Consider the following 21921-nt stretch of genomic DNA (forward strand, 5'->3'; position numbering starts at 1 on the left):
ACTGAGGCAGGGGAGAGGGAGAGGAGAGAAAGGGAGGGAGGGGAGCTGGTAAAACCACGGATATTCATGAAAACAGCAAGTGTGTGTGTGTTTTTTTCTTTCCCCCTCTAGCCGTGGCGATACACCGCTATGTCTACAGAAAAACAGAGGGAGCAGGGGAGAGAAGGAGAAGGCGAGAGGAGGCGCAGCCCATCTTGCTGTTGATCTTCAGGCGATCAAGGTGAGTGTGATTTTTTTTCCTACATCCTCCAGTCTGTGTGTGCCAGTGTATGTGGACATGTGTGTGTGTATGTGTGTGTGACACATACCTCATGCAGTGTGTGCAAACAGTCATGACAGCAGGGGCATTCCTCATATGTGCATGTTTTCAGCATGTGCGCGCTCGCTTTATATATGTATTTGGGTGTTTTGTGAGAGAACAGCAGGCTGGTGGTTGAGCTGCATATTGATGCATAGCTGCTTGGTTTTATAAGCTGCTTTATCTGTAGTGGAGGTGGTATTGGTTTGCAGCTATTGCGTGTGTGTGTAAAGGCTCAAATGCCTTGATTGTCTGTGCATATATATGTCACTGTGTCACTATGCATTTGATGATTTCTTCTCTTTTGTTTTGGGTTTGTTTTTCTTTCATTTTGTTTTGTTTTTTTACCCGTGTGAATCTGTGTGGATGCTGCTGTGTGGAAGACCCATCGCTGAGAGGGTGTGTTCATGGTGACCCTTGATGAAAGTCTTCTCCAGCAGCTCTCTATGTGTGTACCAGCTCCATCAGAAACACTCTGATATGCTGAATCTGTCCCATCCAATAGAATTAGGTCAGCTTGGACTGCTCAGAGTAATTATATAACATCAGAGAGCTTTTTGGTGTTGCAGTATCTGCTCAGAATTAGCCACACTGTAGGTACGGCTCCAGCAAGGCCAATCAAAACACGTTGTCCTCACTCTGAGTTATTTACCAGTCAACCAGCCATGTCTTGAGAGTTTTGTTTGGAGGCTTTTTTTTTTTTCCATATATGAAATTTGTATCATGGAAAACCACTCACATCTTCTGTAGTACTGTATACATGAGGACAAGTTTTTCCAATTTTATGATACATCAAATGAATTCACTGAAATAAGACAGGAAAGAGTATTTCTGTTTTGTTCTTGTTTTTTAAAGTCTGTACATACTAACACTTAATTTCTGTTTTCTCACAGGAAGATTTTTTCCAGGATTGACTCTGGCAGATCAAACCAGGATGTTTGGACTTCTCAGACGAGGTCATGCTTGACACGTCTTCCTAAGCAGGATTTGGATCCAGACCATGACCGGTCATATTGTGGATGATTGACCTGAGAAAGGAGAGGACCAAATTTCTCTGAAATCTCTTTGGATTCTTAATTGTTGGGAAATTGCCTTCATGTGGAATCAGGTTAACAACTGGGGAACATCATGCAGACAACTCTCAGAGCTGGATAGACGTTTTAGAGAAAGGGGTTTCCTTTGGCAACGGCATCATGAACCCTGACTGAGATGTTCATTGGCTCATCTGGCCAAAGCAAGACAACATGGAGTGACTTTTTTTCTTTCTTCTGCCTTTGACTTTGGAAAACAGACAGATCCAAACAAAGGTCAGCGGCCCCGGTCTGAACCTGCAGCCTTTGAGGGCTGCGTAAATGCTCCTTTACTGTTCTCCACCACGCTTTACTTCAACCACCTGAAGACTGAGGTGCAGAGGGAGCGCGAGTGAGGCGGTTGGCTGGCCGAATCCGCTCCAATGGGGGCCGGTTGTGACCCGGTCTGACCCCGGTTTGACCTTGCAGTGACCTCTGACCTCTCCGGTCCTGGCTCTCCACCTGCTCTGCTGCCTGGGTTCCGGAACGCTCCGCCCTGGGGCCCAGAACGAGCCAATCAGAATGAAGAAGAGCCGCAGCGTGCTGTCGGTGACTGGAGAAGAGGTGAGGAGGAAGATCTGAACAATCAGGAAAAATCAGCTAACCTTGTCACAGTCACAGAGACCGTAGATCCCAGGCCTAGTAGCAGACTGTCTCACTGAACTCTGTGTGTGTGTGTGTGTGTGTGTGTGTGCGCGCAACTTGAATGCCTACCGTCACATAAACGCCCCATGATTTTCACACATCCAAGCTCTCTTTGTTCCCGCACACGCTCAGAAGTCCGAGTGGACAGTTTGCATCCTCCAGCCTACATTCACCCAGCAGGAGCCACTCAGTCCCAGTCCTCTATGTAAATGAGCCGCAGCTAAGTGAGTGCTCTATGTAAATGAGTGATTTCCGTTTAAAGGTGAAGTCCTGGCTAAAGGACATAACAGCATGCATTAATCGGGAGCTCTTTTATTGATTATACATTTTGTTATGCGTCCATGTGTGTGTGTGTGTCCGTGCATGCGTGCGTGCATGTGTGTGTGTGTCCGTGCGTGCGTGCGTGTGTGTGTGGATGCGAGCATCTCCCCACATCTGGGTCTGGATGACATCAAACACAGCATGGAAGCAACACGGCACTGTTGCCTAGCAACTGCTACCATTCCCCCAGTGTTTTGTTGCTACGGTACTGCAGTGCAGATCAGCCTCTAAGAGCTCAGTCTGTAGAGGCCCTATCCCAGACACACATGCACAGTCATACACACTTACATCAATAATTTATAGTCTGTGTTTCTGTACAAGTTTCTTTGCTCGTCATTGTTTGAATATGGCAAAACAACACAGCCTGGGACATGAGCCAAAACAGCAACTGCGTTCTTCCATTTTTGCTACTGAATGTGTTGGGTTTTTTTTATTCTTTCCCCCGGCAGGCAGTGTTTTTGTGAAAGACACAATATGTTCTCTTTTAATCCTCTGAAGATGCACCTTCTTGTTCCATATCCCCATTTCCCTTACCTGCCTCCCTTCTGTCTCTCAGGGAAATGACACAGATATAACAGGTGCTGGGGAGAAGGCGGAGTCATCTCGCTACAGCCGATCGTATACGTCCGGGTCCACGCTGGGGGCTGAGTTACGCAGAGGGAGGAGCAGAAGACTCTCGCCAAGTCTCCAGGTATGGGAAGATGGAATGAGCATGTTAAAGTGGCAATCTGAATGGTTCCAGTCCCGTTGATTTGGTAACACCTGAAGTCACTGTTGATAGCAACAAACACTTTAGCACAACAGGTCACTGAATTATAAGGACCACCTTGGTGAGCCACCAAGATCTGTCCCTTTTTCTTCTGTTACTTCAAGCAATACTTCAAACTTATCTGAAGTTGAATAATGCAGAAAATTACCCTTTTTAGACATATAGACTGTAGTTAATAGATGAAAGCAGCTACTGTGAGTTCATCCACTGATTGTGGGCACCTGTTTTGAACCCTAGAAGGCTATAGCGATCCTGGTTTTATGAAGCCAAATTGTATCAGAGGACAGAGGTAATGATTGCAAGCTTAGCTGAACCTTGCGAGAATTCTATAACAGCAAAGATGGTGGTCAAACTATAATTTCCAGGGAGGAAAAGCTTTTTAAAACTCTAGTTTGGAGCAAATACACCAAACCGTTTACGTCTCTTTTAATCAGATGTGACCGGTGTTCCTGTACGAGCAATTCTCATGTCCCGCTGATCAATGAAAACTGCCCCAAAAAGTTCCTACACCAATTCACAATGCTGATGAGAGACACCTGCTAATTAGTGCTAAGTAACATGCAAATAAAATAAAAGATTGCTGGACTGTGATAAAATGGGCTGCTGTGCAGATTATTAACCACACAGCAGTTTGTATAATTTGACACATAATTGCATTAAAATGTTTCTAAAGGCACCAAGTGCACAAACATGGTCAAATGGTTCAGTTCAGCAATAAATATCATGCAAAACAAATACATATGCTACGCTTTGTCTGCTCCGTATTTTCCATAGGAAATTATTTATAGGTTTATCACTTAGCGAGAAGTTAAAATGTTAGTGTATTTACAGCTTTCTCCTGCTGCCAAGGAAACAATAGGAAAAACTCAAAACAACATTTTTTTTGATAGCACTTCATGCCAAAATATTTTTACCTGCTGACAAATAGATTTTGAAAATGTGGACTAGATGGGCAAATTTTGACCTCTCACACTGAAAATCACCAAAAGTATTTACAGCTAAAAAATCATTCATTCATTTCACCTTAATCCTAAAATTTTAATCACACCCTCGTGTGCACCTGATTGTGAGATATGTGCAGAATAAAAAGCACAGCCTTCCCGCTGCTCTAAATCTACCCTTGCCTCTGTATGATGTCAGTGACACTGACTGGTCATCTCATCAGCTAGGTGTACTAGCTTTAAGCACATAAGCTCCACCCACCTATTGTTAAAACCTTGGTTAGGCAAGCTATATCTCCCAAACAGTGGCGTGTCCAGCGGGGTGGCCTGGGGGGGCACAGGCCACCCCCCCCAACCAGACTGGCCACCCCAGGTGCCACCCCAAAGGCAAAACAATAAAATTCAATCAAATATCAAATGTCCGATTATGTTTTCACGGTGAAGCTCAGATATCCGAGTGTAAGTGAATGCAGCATCGGCTTCTGCGCTATGTGCATCACGTTAGCAAAGGTAGGAGAGCCAAGCACGGCGCACTGCAGGAAACAATTTTTCGGTGAAAGAAAATGAGGACAGAATAAATGTCCCGGTAAGTAATATTAAGTTTGTTGAGTTTAGTAAACTTCGGTGAAATTAGAATACCAAGGAAAAAATAACACTTAAAGAATTATTGCAGCCGTCGAATATTTCAGACAGTATGCTACTGAGGGCAGCTAACATAAGAGTTATGAGTTATAAGATATAATCTAAGTCGTAACATTGCTGTATGGAGCTGCAGATTTGGTTGCAGGTTAACATAGCTGGACTGGCCATCGGTGACTTATTTTTTATTTTTTTTTGTAATGGCATGAACAATGAGAGGTGGTGGATTGGCCAGATGCAGGTCGATGTGTAAAAATAACTCAGTTGTTTGGTGGTGGCTATGGCGGGGCTTCCACAGAGGCCAGCAGGTGGATGAGGGAAGGGGAGGCAGGAGGAGAGCCCCGAGGCAGCCGCCAGTCCGAGTGTCAGGTGAACTGAACTTCAGGTAAGAAGTTATGACCTGCAGTCTATCTGGGTCAGATATAAACCAAGTTTAGGTGGAGTTTATTTTCGTTGTGCTGACTTTTTACCCTCAGTTGCAATAACTCGTACTGCGTTCTAGCCAGCTTGACGGAGTTTTATACAGCTGGGTGGGTGCTATGATGTTACTGATAGTGAACTTTATTTTATTCATAAGGTTAGTTAGTAGAGTTGCCAACGGCTCCTTAAAAAAATGGAATGGTCCCTCATTCAGAGAAAATATTACACGTTTCGTATTGAGCTGAGAAGAGACGCAGTTTGTCCCGGACTTTCGCTATAATGAAAAAAGACACAAAGCTGGAGTTATTCTGTGTTACGCTGCACAGCTGCCTCTTCTTCTCTCATTCTCTCCCCTCCCTCTCCTGTTGCTACTTCAATCATGAAACTGATCAATGATCAGCTGATCGGCTTTTCTCTCTTGTTTATTTATCGCCCACTTTGCGCCAGAAAGAGGAAACCAGCGGATGTCGCGCTAAACAACAGCAGCACGTTTAAGCTTGATCAGCTGTTGTTAGAATTTATTTAATATTAATTTCTAGTATCAGCTGATGTTTGCTGGAGCCACAGCTGTAAAGCTGCTGGTCATGATATCGGTTTGGTTATCTGGTGAGAGGGAAACATGAAGATGAAACCAGGAGATGTCCTTACTGAATCATCAGAGCTGAACGTGATGGAGAAACAGGTTTACCTTTTAGGTGACATGAATGAGTTGAAGGGAAGTTATGAACTGTTTCTGAGAGACAAATAACACCAGGATCCTTTTTCTACGTAGCTGACAGCTGGTAACTGTGCAGGGGTGGATCTAGGAAAGTTTTGCCAGGGGGCCAGGTAGGGCATTAACAGGGAAAGGTGGGGCACAAAGAAATACTTTTCTTTCTTATTCTCATTTAAAATATCTAGCTTTTATTAAATAATTATCTCAATCTTACAACCAAAGTTTTTATCTGACGTAAAATGTATAGAAATCATACATATACCAAAAAGACTGTACATCACTGTCACAACAGCATTTGTTTTCATTCAAAGGCTTTATGGCTTTAATACCTGGTGGGCCGGTCTGTAGTGAAAATGCCCGATTTTCTGTCCCGGTCCAGCCCTGCAGGTTAATACTGGCAGTGTCACCATGCCAGCTGACTGTATTTCATCATCAGCCAGTGTTGTTCTTGATCAATATTACCAAAGTTTACCATAAGCCAGCATAGAAAGTATTTACTTGCTTTCAGGTTTTATTCAAATGTTAGTCTTTTCAGTTGTTTCCCCACTTTTTTCCTGTTTCAAAATCAAACACCAGTTTTTGAGAAGATTATCTTCTTTTTTTAATAGGCAGATAAAGTTTTACATTGGAACTGGCTAATTTGTCAATTGTTTGTTACAAATGTTCGTATTTTAATATTCAAAAATGTTTTTGCCCAAAACATATGTGCACTACATGTCAGTAAAAATACTATGCAAATATTGCTGTCCTTGAATGCTGAGTAATCACTGACAAAGCACTGATTGTATCTCTTGTACTTCATCAACGCAGTATCTAAAAGCTTTGTACCGTAGTGGTTAAAATCTCATTCTAATAAGAGTTAAAAGCGCATTCAGTTATTAGGTTTACAGGATTATTGAATTATGGTTAACGGTTGGTAGAATTTTTTTTTTAAACATTATCTGTCAATTACATCTGCCACCCTTCTCCAAATCTGTGCCCCTACCTGGCCCCCCCCAACAAAAATTTTCTAGACACGCCACTGCTCCCAAACAGTAGCTTTGCCCATAATTGTGCCTAGAATCACAGATCGTTGACTGATGTAATTGATTGAGTCACACCCATTGTGCCGGACTGAACCTACGTTTTACCTCACCAGGTACCTTGCTGGCTGCGACCTCGAGATCGCACCCGGTCACCAGAAGTCCTGGGCAACGCGTCACGTCCCACAACTCTTCCCCTTCGTATCCCGCCTCGCATCTCCATCACACAAGCAGACTCTGACAGGTTCACACACATTTTAAGCCCTCGTCAAATCACCGATTTCATTTTGCAGAAAGCTTTCCTGTCGTTCTCTAATCACTGCTATCATGTTCCAGTTACGAAGCAGAAAATGGCGTGTCCCCAGGTCACACCCCTTTGGGCTCCCAGAGTCCGAGCCTCACGCTCCACACGACCTTCCCCCAGGGCCAGAGAAGAGAGTCCTTCCTGTACCGCTCCGACTCGGACTACGACATGTCCCCCAAGACGGTCTCACGGAACTCCTCCCTCGCCAGCGAAGGGTGAGAGTTAGAGAGAGATGAGATTAGTGATGACTTTATCCATGGCCGTATGAAATGTTGCACTCAGCTTTCTCTCTATTTTCCAACTCTTCCTGTCTTAGGCATACTGCAGAAGATTTTATTGTCACACCTTTTGCCCAAGTGAGTTTGACTTTATAGATTCATTTATCTTCATGAGTGGTCATAAAAACTGGTTCATACTGTTTCCAGTGTGCCCAGACACTCAATATAATTATAGGATTTGGAGGCGAAGTTTTTATTGAAACAGCAGAAATGATTGATCACGTTATTAAGCGTTCACCTCTCAGTAATATGTGTACATCTGTGTAAGCTTGTTCTGTATTTATGCTGTTTTCCTGTGATGCTGTGCGATCATTGTAGGTATTGGCTAGTCTGCGATCGGTACGGAGCAACTTCACCATCCTTGCCAACGTCTCCACACCGACCGTCAAGTCAGTATCACCACCTGTTGTCCACAGAGTTTATGTTTCATAAGTTAAAGGACCATTTGTACGTTACAGGAGTTTATAAGACCTGTTACCAATAAAAAAAAAAGGGATGTTAGGGAAAATGTAAATAAAGACAGAATGCAAAAGTATCTTCTATTCTTTGCCAAATTAACTTGTGTATATTGTTTACATGATCGAAATAAATTACCGAACAAACAAACAAACAAACAAAGTAGGACAGCAAGCTCCTTGCACCTTGGAAAAATCAGTAAAAGCCTGTAAAAATGCAAGTTTGCAGAGCGCCTGCCATTTTGCAGTTAAATCGCTGCCCTGAAGAAGCTACGTCAGTGATTGTAGATACGAGGTTCTGTCAGGACTCTAAATGTAAGTAATGAATGTAAACTTCAATGTGAATTTTTGTGTACGTAGACAGCAAAAGATTTATTTTAAACAAATTTCACATTTAATACATGCACTACAAACAGACCCCAACTTGACCCTATTCAGTTGCAGACTGACTCCATCTTATTGTCATTTTATTGCCACTTTGATGCCCAAACGTTGTTTTGAAGATGGTAACTGACTGCTCGTGGTCGCAGACCTGCTCCTTTCTTTAAAACAGCGAGGCGAGAAAGCTTCAGGTTTATTGTGTTTTGATGATTTTGGTCTTGCTGTAGTCTCCAACCACTGTTTCTGTCAGCATCAAACAACTGAACTACAGTAACCAACAAGTACTGGAAGTCTGTTTCCTTACAGAGCATTGCTAAAAACATGTAATGTAACACACCTACAGTTTTTTTTAAAACAAAACAAAACATGTTGCTTGCACCATATTCAAATTTTAGCAAGTTAAAAAAAAATCTCAGTTTCAACATTTCAGATGTTGACTTTGTGCTGTTTCCAACTAAATGTATGCTCAAAATAACGTCCAAATTGTAGCATTCTGTTTTTATTTACAGTTTAGGTAGTATCCATGCTTAAAAAGCATGCAGCTTAACACCCATGCACACATTTGTGATTACAGATACTTGTGGATTGTACTGGGTTATTAAAAGCCTAATTATTTTACTACTCTGTTTTTTTTAGGAGGTCTCCTTTGGGTGGAGTGTGCGTCAGTCCTAGGGCGACACTATCAGACCAGCAGTACCAGCAGCTCGCCCTGGACACACTGGAGGAGCTGGACTGGTGCTTAGACCAGCTGGAGACCATCCAGACACACCGCTCTGTCAGCGAGATGGCTTCCAACAAGGTTTGTAACTAACACCGTACAAACTTATTAACATGTCACCAGCTGTAGATCAGCTCATAACCATGCAGATGAACCTTTATGTATGTTTTCAATATTTAGCTCAAATCATTACATTTTGATTTTTGCTAGCAGTTAATACATGAATTGGTGCCTCTGTGCTGTAAGTAATAATTATAGGACACTAAACAGAAAATGTAAAAATCTGTCTCCAACATGAATCTCAGTAGTTTTTGTTGTTTTTTTCAGTCGTTTTACTGTTTCCTTAAACCTCTGGACTCACTCAAAGCCCAGAATCCAAACAGGCCTTCTGTTTTGAATAATAACGCTAAGTTTCCTGAGGGAAGCCTCAGGTTGACTCACACCATCTTTGTGTTTTGTTCTCATTCTGCCACAGTTTAAGAGGATGCTGAACAGAGAGCTCTCTCACCTGTCAGAGATGAGTCGCTCCGGGAACCAGGTGTCTGAGTACATCTCCAGCACCTTCATGGGTGAGCGGGACCAGAATGTGATTTCTGTCCACATCGCATTTATGACCTTATCCAAATTAAAAACTATAAATCCATTGTGTGTGTGTGTGTGTGTGTGTGTGTCTTCAGACAAGCAGAATGAGGTGGAAATCCCGTCTCCCACTCTGAAAGATAAACCCATGAGTCACATCAGCGGAGTGAGGAAACTGTCTCACAGCTCCAGCCTCTCCAGCGCTTCCATGCCTCGCTTCGGCGTCAACACGGACCACGAGGATGAGCTTGCCAAGGTGCTGTTTTCTATCTGCGTTATTCACACTCGCCATCAAACTTTGCTCAGACTTGAGCTCGGATCTCTGAAAAATGATATTACTTTTCATAGCTTTGGCATTGTTTTTCCCTTCTAGCAGCAAGAAACAGATGTACGCACGTACCCTGTATCTGATAGAAACATAAGCAAACATGATTATATCCCACGTTACTGTATACTTTATGCAATCGAGAAAGTTTGGCCTGGCTTTTCAGAAAATAACTGCAAGTACTAACTTGTTGTAAGAAAAAAGTGCTCATATATTTATTAGGTTTATGTCTGTTCACATACCAGCTGGAGTCTTTTATTAATCCTTTTGTCTGCTTTCTAGTGCCTGACGCCTGCTTGTTTAATTCCATCCAGTCTTTAGCACCACATTTTTTTGGAAGGTCCACAGTGGGGTGGAGACTGTCTCTGACTGCTTGGTCATGCAGCACATAAATCACATTAAAGTATGCTAGATACAAACATAAAGCTTTGTTCCTACGCCATTGTAATTAAGAACTGGACCAGGTGACAGATATTCTTTATACATCTGTGGACCACCTACCACTAAGGCTCAACTGTCAAGGTTATGCTGAGAGACATCAAAGCAGTGTCTGTTGTGTGATTAGTGTTGAAATGGTGCCAGAGCTCAGAGATGGAAGCACTGGAAGTCTGCTCATGTTTGGGATGGAGGATGATTTGAACTTTCAGCTGTTTGCTCAATGAAGTCTTGTCAGGAAACATTATGTAGGTTAATACAGAGTGACCTTAGACTTGATTTAGAGTCATGTGTTTGACCTTTGGGCTAAAGTCTGGTGCTAAAGTCTTAAACTACCATCCATGTATTTATCTAGCCGGGGCGATCGTGGCTCAAGAGTTGAGAGTTCACCTTGTAATCGGAAGGTTGCCGGTTTGAGCCCCGGCTTGGACAGTCTCGGTTGTTGTGTCCTTGGGCAAGACACTTCACCCGTTGCCTACTGGTGGTGGTCAGAGGGCCCGGTGGCGCCAGTGTCCGGCAGCCTCGCCTCTGTCAGTGCGCCCCAGGGTGGCTGTGGCTACAATGTAGCTTGCCATCACCTGTGTGTGTGAATGGATGACTGGATGTGTAAAGTGCTTTACAAATACAGGCCATTTATTTATCTGTTTTGCTGGGAAACTCTTTTCTTTAAATAGTCTTCAGGAAGAGTTCTTTGGATTTTCGTTGCCTTTTGTTCTGTTCTCGGTCAAAATGATCCCACACTGCTTCAGTAATGTGTAGGTCTGAGTTCTTTGGAGGCCGATCCATGACTGATAGGGTTCTACTGTGTGTTCTTCTATCCATGTATGCTTTTACTGCATTAGCAGTGGGCTTAAGATCATTTTCATGCTGAAAAATGAAGCCACTTCCAGTCAGAATAAACGTTTCTGGGTTCAATATTCCATCATTTTTGCGAGCCCCGACACCACTGGCTGAAGGCTCTCTGTTGTTCCTCTCTGCTGACCTCCTCTGTACATATTAATGACAGTTGTGTGTTCTCTTTTGAAATTTTAAAATTCATTTAAGAACAAGTTATGTGTTTTGGCAATATGCTGTTAGTAGCAAAGTGACTAAAGATACTATTTGGAACGGGTTCTTTGTTGTCTGTAATGTGTAGACACAACACTTGTTCATACCTTGAGTTAGGTTCTTCTTTATGTTTGAGTGATTCGTAGGTCAGTTTTAAATGACTTACTAAACATCTTCTAAAAATGGTCAAGTGCAAGAATTGGACTGAAAATGAGAGAATGTGCAAAGAAAGTCTTTGAAAGATCTTCAGAAAACTGGAGAATTGTTGCTCTACACCACTGTTAAAAGTTACAAGAAAGTCTGGCCCCTTGAAAGTAGAGTATACGGCGCACTGCACTGTAAGGAGGACTTTAATACGACCATCTGAAAGTTTTGATGAAACATTTTTGAAACAGTGTGATTTTCAAGCTATGGCTCGCTTTACTTTGTGTGTTGAAACAGGAGCTGGAGGATCTGGACAAGTGGAGTTTTAACATATTCAGAGTAGCAGAGTTTTCCAACAACAGACCTCTCAGCTGCATCATGTACGCCATCTTCCAGGTAAAGAAAATAATCGTATAAATGTGGACTGTTCGTGTCTGTGCTCATGTACACGGTGTACTCCCTTTTCTTTTGTCTCGCTCCTCCTCAGGAGCGAGAGCTGCTGAAGACATTTCGTATCCCAGTCGACACCTTTGTCACTTACGTGATGACCCTGGAGGACCATTACCATGGAAACGTAGCGTACCACAACAGCCTCCATGCTGCAGATGTCACCCAGTCCACACATGTTCTTCTCTCCACACCTGCTCTTGATGTAGGTCAACACGCACACAAACACACACACACTTTTGATGTCCGTTCACACATAAGGAGAGAGGCGTGAAGAAAAGGTGGAGAGAATAAAACATCAAAGCAAAGAAAGACAAACATCTTCTAACTGAAACATCTGGGTACTTTCATAGTTGAACATGATTTAACTCTTTTTCTCAAACAAATAGACCTATTTAAATAAGTGTGTCATGTTGTAATACATTATATATTAAAATGCATATTATTCATGTGTCTAGACAAAAAAAATATGTTTGAGCTTCAAGTTTCCTCAGACTTTTGGCCCAAGGCCTCAAACTGACCTGTTCAACATTTCTAAATTGCACCTGTGGCTGCTCTGACTCCTCAGTCCACATACTGAAGGATCCTTGGGCAAGATACTGAACAGTGAGTTGCCCCCGATGCATCCATCCAGCTCTGAGTGTGTATGTCTATGTTAGAAAATCCCTTGGGCATAGATGAAAGTGCTGTATGGCGGACTTTGAGGGCTGAGTAGAAAGGTGCTATGCAAGTACCAGTCTTTACGGGTTAGTAGAGTAACAACTGTTTAATTTAATAAAGTCAGTTGTATTTATATACCGCCAATTCACAACAAGAGTTGCCTCAAGGTGCTTTATACTGTGAGGTAAAGACTCTACAATAAAACTCCAGCAATCAGAGGATCCTGTTTTGAGCAAGTAGTTGGTGACAGTGGGAAGGAAAAACTCCCTTTTAACAGGAAGAAACCCCCGCAGACCCAGCCTCAGGGAAACACGGACATCTGTCACAACTTGTTGTGGGTGAGGGGATTCAACTGTGGGTCCAGGTGTTAGATTATCAACAGAAAAGAAACGTGTACCTGATCTAACCCACATGGTTCTATGGAGAAGCTGCACCTGAGAAACATCCCGGAAAAATAATAACAATTTAAAAAAGATAAAAAGCTGGAGAGAGTGTTTTTACTTTTGTCACATGTTTGTTAATGTGTTGCATAAAAAGCTGGAGCCCTTTTATGTGGTCACATTGGATCCAAAGCAGACTGACCATGTGACCCTTATTACACCATGGCTTATGTAGTGATGTAACAACAAAGAAATCTTAAGTTTAAAGGATTTTCACAGCATTATGACTTGAGTATGAAGTATAAGTTAATCTATGAGCTGATATTGATCACAGATTCAAACACACAAACAATGGGAGCTGGGTTCAGTGTCACTGTGGTTGCTGTTTTTTCTACTGGAAATAAAAGAACAACATCTGACTTTATCTGGGAATGCATTTGTCTCCCACACACTGAGACAGTGTTCCATATTTTGAGTAGCTCTAGTTTTCAGGACAGCAGGACAGCCGCTTTTCTGTCTGGCTTGCAAAGAAAGCAGGAAAGGCTGTTCTAGTGGGTCAAGTGCAGGTTAACCCGCCACGAGCTTTTGCTGCTTACACAATACACAAAATTAGGGAACTACAAAGTTACAAGCTGCACAGTTTTTGGCGGAATATGGAAATGCAGTTATAAAAATGACTGGAAACAGGAAACTGGGTGAAACCACTGGAAGACCCAATATTTTTTTCTAGTTTTTATTAAGTTTTACAGAGAGGGAAGAATATGATGTGACGTGAAGTCTACAGAATGAATCCCAAGAAAAGGCGTTAAAACATTTTATACAGTTTTTAAAGGCAAAAAGGGGAAATATGACTCCAAGAAAACTGCTGCAAAAGGCAATAAGAAGACACAAACTCTTAGAACAGAGTTTGTGTGTGTTTGTTGTTAAAGTTAGATATAATTTTGTCCCATACCGTCTCACATTTAGCTGCGGTATGGTCACGTCTGCAAAGACAGTAAAAATGTTTATCCATATTCTTCAACTGCCGTATGTTCTTTGCTATTAGACGCACCTTTTTGCATTTTATTAGCACAGAAACTAGTTTTGAAACTGTCAGAGGTATTGACTTTTGTCTCCTGCCCTTCTTGTCATTTCAGGCTGTCTTCACTGACCTGGAAATCCTCGCCGCTCTATTTGCTGCAGCCATCCACGATGTAGACCATCCCGGAGTTTCCAATCAGTTCCTCATCAACACCAGTGAGTTCACATACGCTCACACACTCAAACACATGCTTTGATATTTGCACACGCTGTGTTCACACCCCCTCCTCTGCGCTCAGACTCAGAGCTGGCCCTGATGTATAACGACGAGTCAGTATTGGAGAACCACCACCTCGCCGTGGGCTTCAAGCTTTTGCACCAAGAAAACTGTGACATTTTCCAGAACCTTACCAAGCGGCAGCGCCAGAGCCTTCGCAAGCTCGTCATCGATATGGTAGGGAACTCGTTTTAAAATAATGTAACAGTAACCTAACAGAATTTCTTTTTTTTTTTCTATTATCATGCAAATGATGTCTGAATCTAATTTATCATTTTTAGTTTTAGTCATATTTTATTTAGTTTTAAAGATTCGTATTCTCTTAAGATTCTCTTAAGTGTATATTTAAACACCTTGAACAGGAAACTGAATGTATCTGTTTTGGTTCTCCTCATTTAAGCTACCCTTATTCTGACTGGCTGAGCTTTGCAAACACAAGGTTTGCACTGGGTGGGGTTGCTGTGCTCACATATGATGCCTTAAAGATACAGATGAGGTGCTTTAAATACAGCTTTTGATTTACAGGGACTACTTGTACATACAGTTGTGTGTCAGAATCATATCCGCTCTCATGGGGATAAATGTCATTGTAATTTCTGAATGTTCTTTTTCCAGGGTGGAATGGTTGACAGCATTTGAATTCATTTTGGGGTGGGGGGTGGGGGTAATCAACACAGGGTCAAAAGTATACACACTAATATTTGGGTAAATGTGTTACACTTCAACCAGACCTTTTTGTTAGCCATCAACAAGTTTCAGGCATAATTGTGGCTAAATATTTGACTACTATTCTTGGTGGAATTGGTAGAGTTCATTTAAATTAGTTGGTTTCCTGGCACTGACTCGGCGTAGTCCAGAAATTTTCCGTAGCCTTGAGGTTGGAACTTTGGGAAGCCTGCTTGCTCCATTTTGAAACCAGTATTGATGTGTGTGTTTGGGATCATTATCTTTGTGGAGGTGTTTCCTTTCTTTATTGCATCCACTTTGTGTAATGCACCAGCAGCACTGGCAGCACAACCGTTCCAGAACATGATGCTACCACCACCATGCTTGACAGTTGGTACAAAACCTCACCTTTACTCCTTGAAACATACCTCTTGTCACTGTGGGCAGATACTTCAATCTTTGTCTCATCTGATCATAAAATGTAAAGCTGTCTACATGGAGAATAGCTTGTCCATGTAGACTGCGCCACACTTCAGTTGAGTCTGAAGGTGTCAATTCTTCCTGCACCAAGGAGTGAGGGCTTCTTTCCTGGTCTTCTTCCTCTCGGCCCATGGTGAAATGTTGATGGTAGAACTCGAGTCACTGTGGACAGTGATCCAGGTGTTCCAGCGGTTTCTAGTTCATGCCAGGCCTGATTGGTTCCTGAAAATCATATTAGTGTTTGAACTGATGATTGTGGAATTTGCAGTGTAGAATGCCTCCAAAAACGTTTGCAACTTTGTACTCTGTGCTTTGTACTGCATTTCTTGGACCCATTGTTCTGAATACTGAATGAGACCTGTTAAACAAATTATTTTTAATGTTTGCATTGCCTATCAGCTATAGTCAATCATATTACATATATATACATATATACACCCAGCACGCCCCTGCGGGCGGTTTATCCTTCAAGCTCGGGTCCTCTACCAGAGGCCTGGGAGCTTGAGGGTCCTGCGCAGTATCTTAGCTGTTCCCAGGACTGCGCTCTTCTGGACAGAGATCTCAAGTCACTGTGTTCCCGGGATCTGCTGGAGCCACTCGCCTAGCTTGGGAGTCACAGCACCTAGTGCTCCGATTACCACGGGGTCCACTGTCAGTTCAAAGAGAACATTCATGTCCATGATGAATGTGTGCAAACGTCTGACCACAACTGTAAGCTCAAATCTTTAAATAATGAGGTCATTATTTAAAGATTTGAGCTCACAACATTGTGATAAATAAAGGAAAAGCATAATAGGTTCCCTTTAGAGACAAAGTGGACTGACTTCATCCCTGATTCTTGCATTATATATTTTCAGAGTAATTTATAATCACACAGGAGTAGAAGGGGGTTGATTCCTAACAGAGCGTAGAGCATATTACAGGTTCAAGGATGCAAAATAAAAGCTTTGGGCAGAAAGTAGTTTGCATTTCTTTCTGTCGTTTTCTGCAGGTGTTGGCCACAGACATGTCCAAACACATGACACTGCTGGCTGATTTAAAGACAATGGTGGAGACCAAGAAGGTGACAAGTTCTGGCGTGCTACTTCTGGACCACTATACAGAACGAATACAGGTAACTTGATCAGTAACGTTTGACCCCACAGAGAGAGAATGACATACATAACATTTAATATTCTTGTATGATCGTAGGTACTGAGGAACATGGTGCACTGTGCAGACCTGAGCAACCCTACCAAGCACTTACCTTTATACAGACAGTGGACAGAGAGGATCATGGAGGAGTTCTTTCGGCAGGGCGACAAAGAACGCGAGAGAGGGATGGAGATCAGCGCCATGTGTGACAAACACACTGCGTCTGTGGAGAAAAGTCAGGTAATGCTCTCTCTGACTCACAGCGTCATTAATATAGTGAAGATGTTAAATGTGCACACAGAAAGGATAATGAGCCACAAACAAGCAACTTTAAAGTGTCTATGATAGCAAGGGTGGATAAAACAACAGAAACACAGAGCAGTGTGAAATAACAACCCTGAAATAGACTCTGTTAAATCTTCAGTTTATGCTGAGACTCTGAGAAAGTGTTAATGAGCATTTTTCTGTCTGTGGCAGGTCATTCACAAACACCGCAAATGTGGGAGTTGGTAGTGTGTGGGGAAAGTATCCGATCTGATAATGATAAAATGAACACAAAACGACAAGCAGTGGTAAATATATGCACAAATGCAATTCAGTTTTATTTATATAGTGCCAATTCAGAACAACTGTTGCGTCAAGGAGCTTTATATTGTAAGATAAAGAGCCAGTGTTAGAAACACCAAACAATTAGACAACCCCTCTATGAGCAAGTACTTAGAGACACTGGGAAGGAAAAACTCCCTTTTAACGGGAAGAAACCTCCAACAGAACCAGGCTCAGGGAGCGGCAGCCTCTGATATGACCAATTGTGGGTGAGGGGAGGAAGTGTGCTATGGAAGAGAGCAATTTGGTAGCAACCAAAGAATTGCACACAATACAAATTTTTCCCTAGCAACCAGCGGTTGCCAGATGGTTACCACTGATTTGGGCTTGATTCACTTGATCCTACAAGATTCAATTAGATTCAGTTCAATTCAATTTTATTTATACAGCGCCAAATCACAACAAGTTGCCTTAAGCCGCTTTAAATTATAAGGTAGACCCTACAATAATAGATACAGAGAAAAAAAACAATCATATGGCCCACTATGAGCAAGCACTTTGGTGACAGTGGGAAGGAAAAACTCCCTTTTTTCCTTCCCACAAGATCACAAGTCCAAAATCGCAGATTGGTTAGCAGTTATTTGACAATAAAGCTTCAGGTGTCAGTATACTGGGTTTTGAAGTCTCAGTTTCAAACCAGTAAAAATAAAATCAAAATATGTGACAAATGTCCATCAAATGTACAAACCATTTGCACAAGACTAGATCAAGAGAAAGTGTGTGTGTGTGTGTGTGTGTGTGTGCGTGTGTGCGTGTGTGCGTGTGTGCGTGTGTGTGTGTGTGTGTGTGGCTGTGATTTACACACAGTTGGGGATTGGGCTATTTAAACATGTTTGTTTGGATGGTGGCTATTAGGACAGAAGCCCAGCTAAGATCGTTCCAATTCATATACTGTGGGGGAACAGATTATTTTTTTTAAAACCACATTTTAGTCGGTGCGTCTGCTTTCTCTCAGAGCAACAGGAAGGAAAGAAAAAACTCAGAGACACAAAAGTCAGTAAGGTTCATCCTCTGGAGACATGAAATTTTAAAGCAGTCCAACTGCTGGCTGCTGAGTGACGTGGAGAGACCAACAAACCTCGGGCCACGACGCAACTAGAATTAAAACTAAAAATTGCGTTTTATATTGCGTTGTGACAGAATGACAAACTGTTGATTGTGCAGCACTTTTATTTGTCCCCCAAAATTTGTCAGCACAATTAATACTGGAATAACTTGTGCTAAACTCTCAGTCAGTAAATCTGTTTTGGATACATGTGTGAGAAATGTATTCCTGTGTCAATGTCCAGCTGGAAGCAGCTACAGAGATATGCCTCTTCTGATTTTCACGATGAGAAACGGTAACATCATTCTGCGTCAAGTTTGTGGTCACAGATTCTGCACTTTGTAAAATGGTTTTGTGTTTGTTAATGTACAGCCAGTTGGATTTAGCTCTAGCAAAGGGAAAATACTACTTAAGGGACATATGTTATTTGCTTTCTTTGCCAGGAGTTATTTGAAAGAATTATGTATTACAAATAGATGTACAGACCACGGTGGCACGGTGGTTAACACTGTTGCTGCACAGCAAGAAGGTCCTGAGTTCAATTCCACCATCAGGCCGGGGTCTTTCTGTGTGGAGTTTGCATGTTCTCCCCTTGTTTGCGTGGGTTCCCTCCGGGTACTCCGGCTTCCTCCCACCATCCAAAGACATGCAGCTTGTGGGGATAGGTTAATTGATTAATCCAAATTGCCACTAGGTGTGAATGTGTGAGTGAAAGTGAGTGCGACTGGTTGTCTGTCTCTGTGTGTTGGCCCTGCGACAGACTGGCGACCTGTCCAGGGTGTACCCCGCCTCTCGCCCTATGACAGCTGGGATAGGCTCCAGCGCCCCCTGCGACCCTGAAAAGGATAAGCGGAAGCGAATGGATGGATGGATGTACAGACCAAAACCATTTTCTTGGTTATAAACCTTGTGCTGTGAAGTTAGTGATGCTACCATGGGAATTAAATGGATTTCAATCAGCCTCAAGTGGCCGTTAAGGGGACTGCAGTTTTTGGCATTCAAGTGTTGTCCTGGGTTTGCTCTGACTTGTCTCAGATATTTGTCAGATATGGCAGTGGAGACTCACACCGGTGTCAGAGCAGTCTGACTTTTTCTTTGTATAACTATCAACCTAAGCGCAACACAGCAGCAAGAAAGTTGGCACCACCTTGTGGCCTAATAAAGCAGCTGCAGTTACAATTTAACAGCAATTGACAGTTTACAGAGTTGAAATAAAAGCACAAGTATCACTTAGGTTTTTGTACAAGTCAAACATACAGGAGACGTGCTTATAAGCATGTCTTACAATATACCTTGAGATGACGGCGGTTGTAAGTTTGTGCAAGCTGAGGCATTGAATAGATAATGTGTGATTTAGTCGTTAATGGTTATGGCACATGGAGTTTGTGATGTAAGGACAGAATCAGGTCAACTCAGTTTTTATGATCAGCTAAGTCAACCATAAGTGAATCAACATATTCTCCAAAGTGTTGACATGTTCCTTTAGCACCACACATTAAAGTGGCTTCGTCTGGTATTAGAAGTATTTTCATCTTCTTTTTCTTTCCCAGGTGGGCTTCATCGACTACATCGTCCACCCGCTGTGGGAAACGTGGGCCGACCTGGTTCATCCAGATGCTCAGGAGCTGCTGGACACGCTGGAAGAGAACAGGGAGTGGTACCTGAACACCATGCCCCAGTCTCCCTCGCCTCCTCCAGATAGACACCTCCAGCATGACCGCTTCCAGTTTGAGATCACTATTGAGGACCTAGAGCAAAACAACCACAACCACATACACATGAGAAACAGCAGCGGGAGGAGTGGCCGGAAAGCCATCTGTGATAACAACGACGAGGACTTAATGCAGGACGGCCAGGTGGAGGCAAACGGAGAGGAGCAGAATCATGCAGAAGATGACAAAGATGAGCAGGAAAATCACAACAGTGAACAGAATGGAGTCCAGGAGGAGGAGGAGGAGGAGGAGGAGGAGGAGGAGGAAGAGGAGGAGCAGGAAGAGAAAGAGGCAGAGGAGGTGCAGGAAGAAGGGCAATTTGAAGAAGAAGGAGCACAGACAGAGAAAGAAGAAGAAGAAGCCAATGATGTAGCACAAGAGGAGGAAACAAAAGGGGAGGAGGAAGCTGAAGAAGAAGAAGAAGGCGAGGAAGGGGGAGAAACTGCATATGTAGAAGAGGAAATAGATGGAGAAGAAGTAGAAGATGAGAGAGAAGAGGACATTGAAAATGAGGAAGCAGAAGTGGAAAAAGAGGAGGCTTTGGAACAGGAGGAGGGGGATGTTGAAGAGGATGAGGGGAAAGAGGAGGAAGAAGTGGAGGATAAAGCTGAGGATGAGGAGGAAATAAAGGAAAATGTGGAAGAGGAAGAGGCAGCAGCAGAGCAGGGAGAGGAGGAGGCACCAGAGGAGGCAGAGGAAGAAGTACAAGAGGAAGAGGAGAGCTAGTCAGGTGTAAAAAGGTGAATTCACAGGGTCAGTGAGGAAAGACTGAGATGAAGAGGGCCAGAAAGAGGCCACAACGGCAGCGAGTGGGTGTAGAGGATGATAAATAGCTGATGACGCCCTTCCTTCCAAATAACACGCTCTGACCACTTTGTCCTGTGAGCATCGTAGCTGAGGAGCAGTTTGTTGTCTGCTCCGGACATCCTTAAAACACTCAGAGAAACACTGAAAGACCAACCGTACACCGAAAACAAAACCTCTCTGGATCTTCCCAAACGCAACTTGAGGAGCCGGTAGTGACAGACTGGAGTCTTCTTCACCTGGTGTCTGTAAATCCATCACTGCCATGGAGGATGAACTGGGGGGATGATAATGATGATAATAATAACAATAATAATAATAAAAGGGAAGGGATTTGTTCTGTCGACCTTTTTGTAGCTCCTGGAAATCTAACAAAGCCTGAAATACGCACATGCAAACAAGTGCGTGCCTGTTCTGTTCTTATAGACTACCCTCCGTTGTCTCTCGGTCACTGTCTCAGTCCCGTTGATGAGGAAGATAACATCTCACACACACAGTGAGCATCAAATGCTAAAAGAATGTCAACTTCCTCCGTTTGTCAGAAAACAGAAAAAAATAATGCAAAAAAAAAAGTCTGGAAAGTGTAGTCTGTCATCTCACATTTACTAGAAAAAAACGTTCCACTTGTGAACAGGAATGCCGAGTACACCTCCAGGGATGTGGTCCAGGAACAGTTTAACCTCGTCACATACTAACCTTAATGCAACAATGCTGGATTTCTGACACTGTCTCTGAGTAATATGTGGACCGTTATAGCTCAGAAGCCTGATCTGTTGTACATGTCGATGTTGGTTAATGTTTTAAAAATAATAGTAATAATAATAATAATAATAATTAAAGAACACCCAGTATTCATCCTATCATGACAGGTTCACCTGAATCGTGCCAAATCGTCCCACAACCAGCACTGAGCAATTCAGCCTCCGAATGAGGGGGCTACTCGTCACGAAGCAATGAAACTGTGGGACCCGGCCACCAGGTGTGATGGTCTTCCACAAATCCCATTGTTTTATTTTGTTTGATTTTTTTGATTGTTTGGTTTTGTAAAAAAAAAAAAAAAATGTATTTGGCACTTTATCTAACACCCCTGTTACATATCTGTACATAGTAAACATGTATTTTAATCTGCTGATGTCATATAATAAATACGATCAATGCAGCTGATGGGCTGGAGTTTCTAATTG

At 42.7% G+C, this 21921-nt stretch overlaps 1 protein-coding gene across 3 annotated transcripts; it reads left to right on the forward strand.

The window, feature by feature from the left end:
* On the forward strand, positions 1 to 21901 carry LOC102299733 (cAMP-specific 3',5'-cyclic phosphodiesterase 4C). Of its 3 annotated transcripts, XM_042227303.1 has the most exons (18): positions 1 to 220; positions 682 to 746; positions 1192 to 1932; positions 2891 to 3025; positions 6957 to 7084; positions 7177 to 7359; positions 7461 to 7500; positions 7741 to 7811; positions 8895 to 9057; positions 9452 to 9545; positions 9654 to 9811; positions 11804 to 11902; positions 11994 to 12158; positions 14130 to 14229; positions 14313 to 14467; positions 16428 to 16550; positions 16628 to 16810; positions 19772 to 21901. In XM_042227303.1, exons 3-18 carry the CDS (start codon positions 1891 to 1893, stop codon positions 20657 to 20659), a joined length of 2727 nt encoding a protein of 908 aa, XP_042083237.1. In that variant the 5' UTR covers positions 1 to 220; positions 682 to 746; positions 1192 to 1890; the 3' UTR covers positions 20660 to 21901. The 3 variants fall into 3 exon arrangements, with proteins under 3 accessions (XP_042083237.1, XP_014194291.2, XP_042083238.1); XM_014338805.2 differs by lacking the exon at positions 682 to 746; XM_042227304.1 differs by lacking the exon at positions 682 to 746 and having other exon boundaries at positions 1196 to 1932.
* Positions 21902 to 21921: the final 20 nt, after the last annotated feature.

Source organism: Haplochromis burtoni, unplaced genomic scaffold, assembly GCF_018398535.1.
Source record: "Haplochromis burtoni strain Fernald_Lab_line unplaced genomic scaffold, NCSU_Asbu1 Contig_253, whole genome shotgun sequence".
Lineage (NCBI taxonomy): Eukaryota > Metazoa > Chordata > Actinopteri > Cichliformes > Cichlidae > Haplochromis > Haplochromis burtoni.